The 7678-nt window shown below is 35.5% G+C and overlaps 1 protein-coding gene across 1 annotated transcript; it reads right to left on the bottom strand.

The window, feature by feature from the left end:
- Positions 1-1222: 1222 nt before the first annotated feature.
- On the bottom strand, positions 1223-3887 carry LOC107686528 (rho-related GTP-binding protein RhoG-like). Its single transcript, XM_016483562.1, has 2 exons — positions 3830-3887; positions 1223-1825 (listed from the first exon to the last, which is right to left on the bottom strand). Exon 2 carries the CDS (start codon positions 1796-1798, stop codon positions 1223-1225), a length of 576 nt encoding a protein of 191 aa, XP_016339048.1. The 5' UTR covers positions 1799-1825; positions 3830-3887.
- Between the last annotated feature and the right edge of the window lie 3791 nt (positions 3888-7678).

The raw sequence follows: 7678 nt of genomic DNA, 5'->3' as shown, positions 1-7678 counted from the left end.
AAAAATTATGCTAGAGCTTTTCTCAGAACCAGAACCTGAAATTGCTAGATAATTTCACAAATAATTACAGAGAAACTGCAAGTAACACATTTTCAAGTAGAAATGTTCAAGTAGAAAAACTGAAATAGTATTTTCTCGAAAAATGCACCCCAACGATCTTTATTTTAGTTGCAACTTTGAAAATATTTTTCACAGTGCTCATCACGTCAATTATAAACATGTTCCAAAAGGTTTGAGACCCAGAAAGTGTCCAAATACTCTACTTTTTGTCATTATTTTGCATAATAAGTTAACACAACTCAAACAATTTGAGATAATCAGTTACATCAAAATTTTTAGTTAAAGTTTAAGTAAGAAGAACGGTCAGATTGTTATTTTGTGCTCATACATGCTAATTGCTCGCAACTTGAAATATTTGAGTAAACTACTGTAACTCATACATTTTGATTACACTTCAACTAAAAGTGATCATGTAATCTCAACTTAAATATTTTAGTAGTGGAAATTTAAGCTATAACCAGCTAATTCATTAAATGCTAAGATGCTAAGTAACACAATACTTTGATTAGCATAGCAATAGCTTAATGAGTAGGCCTATTTAACATTTAACATATAGGCTACCTGCTCAAATTGTCACAAACATAACAGAAATTCAAAACATTAAACACTACGAAATCTCCCATTTAACAATCTTGCAAAAAAAAACATATAACAATTAATTTTAGCATTTACTCTCCCTTTTGAGTGCCATGGCAAAGCATGCTGGGAAATAGAAATCCCCAGCCCAGTTTCCCAGTTTCAGTAAAAATTTAAGTTCCTCAAAATTAAAAGAAACAAGTTCATTAAATTCGAAACAATTAAAAAATTCAGATGACTTACGATGTGTCAGTTTTGTGAACTCCAAAAAAAAAATAAAAATTCTGATCTTGTTTGTTTAAGTTTGGCCTACTCAAACCAATTAATTATTTGGGACGTTAACAGTGTATTTCTATTTTTTATTATTTGAAACCCAACATTATTTATATTACATTTTAGAATATTAATATTCTTTAAAAGTGTTTTATTTCTCTTTGAAATAAATACCACTTTGTATGATATTTTGTTATATAATGTAAAAACATTTATACTTTTTAAGATTTTATTTAAAAGATTTTGGTTTATTTGTACATGTGATAAAACAAATACCCCATATAAAAATACATCTGTTCAGGTCCCAACCCATTTATAGTAGCACACATGATTTCTTGGGGGCTTGTGATTTGGGGTTGAGGAAAGCGTGAACAGCTTCCGTAAACACTTCCTTCACCCCATCCTGGCTGAGCGCTGAACACTCCATGTACTTGCTGGCCTGGATTTGTCGGGCCAGTGCCACCCCCTGCTGCTGGGACACCACCGACAGGTTCTTCTCCTTGAGCTTCTTCAGCACCTCTGGATCATCTCTCAGATCCTTTTTAGTCCCCACCAGCAGGATGGGAACGTTAGGACAGTGTTCTGACACCTCGGGGTACCACTTTAGCTTGACATTCTCATAGGACGAGGGGCTGGCGATGCAGAAGCAGATGATGAAGACGTTGGTCTGTGGGTAGGAGAGGGTCCGTAGACGGTCGTACTCCTCCTGTCCCGCGGTGTCCCACAGGTTCAGACTGACGACTTTAGAGTCTACAGCGAGCTGTGCGCTGTAGTTGTCAAAAACAGTGGGGATGTATTCTTTAGGAAAGGCGTTGGTGGTGAAGGAGATCAGGAGGCAGGTCTTCCCAACGGCACCATCTCCAACCATGACACACTTGATGTTCTGCATTGTTGTTCTCCCTTCAGCTTTCAATAACTGAAAGATACATAAGGACCAAATGTTGTCTATGACTTGCATGCAGTACATGATATGTTTAGCTCTAGATACACAATAAAAGTTTGGAATAATTCAGATCATTGTAATATGCTTATTTGCTGCTCAAATATTAACAGTTATTATTGGTGTTTAATTATTAATAATGGATCTTATCATTATCAATATTGAAAACAGCTTTTGCTGCTTAATATTTATTTTTTTAAAGATTTTTTTTGTGGAAACCGTGATACTTTTTCCCTGGATTCTTTGATGAATATAAAGATTTAATTCAAATTGAATTTTGTTTGTAATATTATAAATGTCTTGTCACTTTTGATCAATTTAATGTGTTTTTGCTCAATAAAAGTGTACATTTCTTATCTTTTTAATATCTTGAATGGTAGTATATCACATTTTCCACAAAAATATGAAGCAGGACAACTTTTTTCAACATTGCTAATAATAAGTAATGTTTCTTGAGCAGCAAATCAGCATATTAGAATGATTTCTGAAGGATGATGTGATATTGAAGACTGGATGATGCTGAAAATTCATCTTAGCATCACTAAATTACATTTTAAAATAGAAAACAGTTATTTTAAACAGTTATCTTTTTTAAACGACATGCAAAATGCTGAATATATCAATCTTGAATCTTTAATATTAGACAAAAACAGTCCTTCCAATGCTGATTAAACACAATAAATTAACATATTCATGCTAGAAGTCCATCATGGTTGAGTAAATCATGTTTATGTCAGATTATCACATGCATTTAAGCTAAAAATGACTGCGCTTAACGCCCACAAAACATTGTGTTGTCAGTGACCTTTATTTATATATTTCTGAGAAGAACAGTTGCACAGAGCTGGTAGGGAAGTAATTCATCTCACATGGGTGCCTGTTAACATCTTCTGAAACTCTGCAATAATAGAATAATCTTGCAATATTTATTATAACATATGATGTTCATTCTCCTCATCTTAGAAAAATCAAATGAAGAGGCCGTCGACTCTTTTTACATGTTGATTTATCTGTTAAAGGCCTACTATGTATGTTAAAATACATACATGTACTCTATGCACATCTGAGTTTGAAATGTGAAATCAATACAGTGTTTATAGGTTTAGGGGTTTAACATGACTTTGCTGACAAAAAAACAGTTCCTTTTTTTTTAAAGAAACTAGAACTTGAAGCTGTACAGCTTATTATTTTAGGGGTCACGAACCGCCAACAGTCCATTCACTTATAGTATGATTCATACTGCCCAGGAAAGTATTTGCGTAAAAAATCTTAAGCTCCAATCAAAAGGAGTACAATGCAAATTCCATTAGTAGGAATGCATGTTTTATAATTACTAGGTGCATGTCAAATAAAAAAAATAATAAAAAAAAGGTTGTTTTTTTTTTGTTAATAGCAGGGCTAGATATTCACAAGGATATTTGCTGAATGGCACATTGGTTGGTTGTTTTACAGACAGTCTCTTTCTGTCTCTGGGCTGTCCGAATAAACTACAAAGTGAATCAGACTGGCCAGAGTCATCAAATCAATGTATGTGCATCTCACATATTTCAGATGATGCTTTTCTCCATCAAACCCTCTGATCTTGTATATTTTTCCATTTATTATCTAATAAATACAATATTGTCTGTGTTCTTGTATATCCAAATGCTACCAACACAAGGCTTCACATACTGTAACTTGCACTGTATTTTTTAGTAGAAAAGTAAAGGTTTTCTTTCTTTATTATATTTAATACATATAAAATGTAAAATACCATTACATATTAACTTATATTATTATTTGGTCAGAAACCACAGCAGAGCTCCATTTGACTATAGCAGAATAAAAAAAAGGATGTAACTGCTCTAATGACATCAATGCATTCTTATCAGTTTACACATTATCAAACCAGAGATGCAAATTAAATCTGGCCTAGAATAAAAGCTAATAGGAAGGAGAGTTTGGGACAGAGAACCAAGTGCAAATAAGAGATAAACTCACCGTGCATGATCCAAAAGAGCGTCCAGGAAATTGTCAATAGTGGTATGAATAAAACTCCCTAAATACAGTGACACAGGGGACTGAAGGAGGAAGTGAGCACAGCCCAGTGCGCTGAGAGGAAGTCAGTGACACAAAAAGGCAAAATGCTGGTGGAGAAGTTCAAAGATGATATAGGCCATACATGAATGGCCTAAAATGTATATACATTTTCTGAACATTTACTCACTCTCAGGCCATCCAAGATGTAGATGAGTTTGTTTCACATGCTCACCAATGGATCCTCTGCAGTGAATGGGTGCCGTCAGAATGAATCAGAATCAGAATTAGCTTTATTCGCCAAGTGTGGGCAAACACAGAAGGAATTTGTTGTGGTTTTTTAGGAGCACTTGGTACATGCATACATACAGTGCCTTGCGAATGTATTCATACCCCTTCATTTTTTTCACATTTCGTTTTGTTGCTGCCTTATGTTAAACTGGTTTAAATTAGTTTTTTTTCCACAACAATCTACACTCCATACACCATAATTGTCAAGCAAAAAAAAACAGGTTTTTAACATCTTTGCAAATGTATTAAAAATAAAAAACTAAAATGATTCCATTGCATAAGTATTCATACCCTTATCTGGGACAGTTGAAATTTAGCTCAGAAGTATTCATTTTGCTTGAAGATATTACTACACTTCAAGTGAAGTTAACCTGTGGCAAATTCAATTGAATGGGTATGATTTGGAAAGGCACACACATTGTAATAAAGGTCTAACAGCTGATAATGCATATCAGAGCAAAAACCAAGCCCTGAGGTCAAAAGAACTGCTTGTAGAGCTCAGAAACAGGTTTGCGTCAAGCCACACATCTGTGGAAGAAAAATTATGCTTCTTTGAAGGGTCACAGAAGCATGTAGTCTCTGTTACCCTTAATGGAAGACGTTTAAAACAACCAGGACTATTCCTCGAGTTGGCCTTCTGGCCAAACTGAGCAATTGATGGAGAAGGGCTTTGGTTAGAGTGGTGAACAAGAACCTGATGGTCACTCTAGTTGAGCTCCATGATCATATGTGGAGATAGGAGAGATCTACAGAAGGACAAACATCGCTACAACACTCCACCAATCCAGTCTTTATGGCGGTGTGGCCAAACTCAATCCTCTCTTCAGTTAAGACACATGAAAACACACTTGGAATTTGAAAAAAGGACCTAAAGGACCCTCAGACTGTGAGAAACGGTATTATCTGGTCTGATGAACCTCAATTCCAAACATCATGTTTGAAGGAAACCAGGCACTGCTCATCACCTGCAGAGTACTATCCCAAAAGTAAAGTGTGGTGGTAGCAGCCTCATGCTGTGGGGCTGTTTTTCAGCGGCAGGGACTGAAGGACTCATCAGAGTAGAAGAAAAGCTCAGTCCAGCAAAATATAGAGATAGCCTTAATGAAAACCCAGTCCAGAGCATTCAGAACCTCAGACTGGGCAGAAGGTTCACCTTCCAACAGGACAATGACCCTAAGCACACAGCAAGAGTGGCTTATAGACAACTGTGTGAATGTCCTTGAGTGGCCCAGCCACAGCCTGGGATTGAACACAATCAAATATTTCTGGAGAAACCTGAAAATGTGCATCTGCCCCCATCCAACCTGACAGAGCTTGAGAGGTGAACAGGTGAGGTGAAGAATGGCAGATAATTGCAAAATGCTGATGAGCAAAGCGTGTCGCATCAAATAAAAAAAGACTTGAGGCTGTTAAGGTGCTTCAGCTAAATATTTAGGTAAGGGCGTGAATAGTTATGCAATGTACTTATTTCAGTTTTTTATTTTTAATAAATCTACGAAGTTATGACAATTCAGTTTTTGCTTTGTCAGTATGGTGTATGGAGTGTAGATTGATGTGGAAAAAAGTAATTTAAAGACGTTTATCATAAAGCAGCAACATAACAAAATGTAAAAAAAAAATGAAGGGGAATGAATACTTTCGCAAGGCACTGTACATACATACATATATGACATGAGAACAGAAAGAATAATTAAATAAGTAAGACTGATAATAATAATATTAATAATGTGGTAAAATCTGGTACAGATTTGTACATTATTTACTGTACAGTTGTATAAATAAAATATGCATATGTATTTACATAATACTTGAAAGACAGGCAATTGCTGGAAATGGAAAGAGGAATTACAGAAAACAGGTAATAATTTCTGTGTTAGCTGTTTAAGATGGAGATGGCATGGGGGGAAAAAATCTGTTTTTATGCCTATATGTTCTAGTGCACAGAGATCTGTAGGGTCTGCCAAAGCGGAGAAGTGCAAACAGGTTGTGGAGGGGAGGTGAGAGTGGTCTGTGATGATGTTGCCTGCCTATTTCTTCACTCTGGAGTTGTACACATCCTGAAGGTTGGGCAGGTGCACACCAATTACTCCAATCAGCTGATAAAAACATCACACATCACTCCAGTCCATCAATTAGCATCTCATGAAGAAGAAAGCTGCATGTTTGTAAGAAACAGTCCATCAATAGGATGTTTTTAACTTCAAACCGTTGCTTCCAAATAAAATACAAGTCCTCTATCTGTAATATTGCTTTCTCCAGTGAAAACGTCATATTGTATCAATCAGGAAATATGCACAGATCAAGCAAAAACAGTTTTAAACAAATATGTTGGTGGATTTTGATGTGAGAGGACAAGAGTGGATGGACTTTTTCACTGGAGGAAACGTTATTATGGATTATAGACTGGTATTTTGGCTATAGTTTTAAAGTTAAAACGCCTTGATGGATTTGTTCCCACGAAGAAACAAACTCATCTTCATCTTTGATGGCCTGAGCGTGAGTACATTTTCATCAGATTTTCATTTTTGGGTGAACTATTCCTTTAAAATGTACGATCCAAAAGAGTCCAGGACGCCTCGAACTGAAACTGTAAAATGTTAACATCAGTGAAATTTTGCAGTGTCATCACGAGGTCACTGGGAGGCACTGTAATCTTTTCACAGACACGAGCCCACGCTGCAGTCCCTTCACATGAAGGGGTGAGTAGGAGAAAACAAAAGTGTTAGGAAAACACCATCACAGCAGATGTGGGTGTCCAGCCAAACAGTGAATGCACTTTTTTTTGCACCAGACAAATGGCCACTTCCTTAGGCCCTTCTATGCACTACTGAAAGTTGTGTTATTATTGACTATTTTATTTTATTATGCCATTTTATTGCTGGTGGTGATTAGGCAGAGTGAAGTGGTTGGGCAGAGTGTTTTATGGTGATTATTAACGTCCAGCCTTTTTCACATTTTCTGCACTGAATTTGTGGGAAATCTGTGTAAAACAAATGTCCTGCAAGCTCCCAATTTAAGGAAGAGGTTAGATATTAAGGTGATTTTCTATCTTTTAGATTGCAGCTCAAACATTAGAGTGTGGCGCTAGCAACACAAAGGTCATGGTTTGATTCCTAAGGAATGCATGGACTGATCAAATGTATACTTTGAATGTAATACAAGTCGCTTTGGACAAAAGTGCATAAATGTAGAAAAATAATTGACATGAATAAAAAGTATAACAATATAAGGGAATATAAAATAATATGTGCAAATATTTGATAAAAATAAATAGAAAATAGCCTTATAATAATTATTAAAATAAATGTAATATTATATAATTATATTAGATATTATAATTATTATTATTAATATCATTGCCATAAAACACCCTTCATTGTGGTAAAGAATAAACAAACTAAATACTGACTTAATGAAAAACTAAAACTGAAAAAGGTTTTTGTGAAGATCACATTGGGTCAGGATAGGGCTGGACGATATGCCCAAAATTTATATCACGGTATATTTCTTAATTTCGGTCGA

The sequence above is a fragment of the Sinocyclocheilus anshuiensis genome, unplaced genomic scaffold (genome assembly GCF_001515605.1).
Source record: "Sinocyclocheilus anshuiensis isolate Anshui unplaced genomic scaffold, SAMN03320099.WGS_v1.1 scaffold1146, whole genome shotgun sequence".
NCBI classification, from domain to species: domain Eukaryota; kingdom Metazoa; phylum Chordata; class Actinopteri; order Cypriniformes; family Cyprinidae; genus Sinocyclocheilus; species Sinocyclocheilus anshuiensis.
The sequence above is the reverse complement of the archived record's forward strand: the minus strand, read 5'-3'. Positions and strand labels throughout refer to the sequence as shown.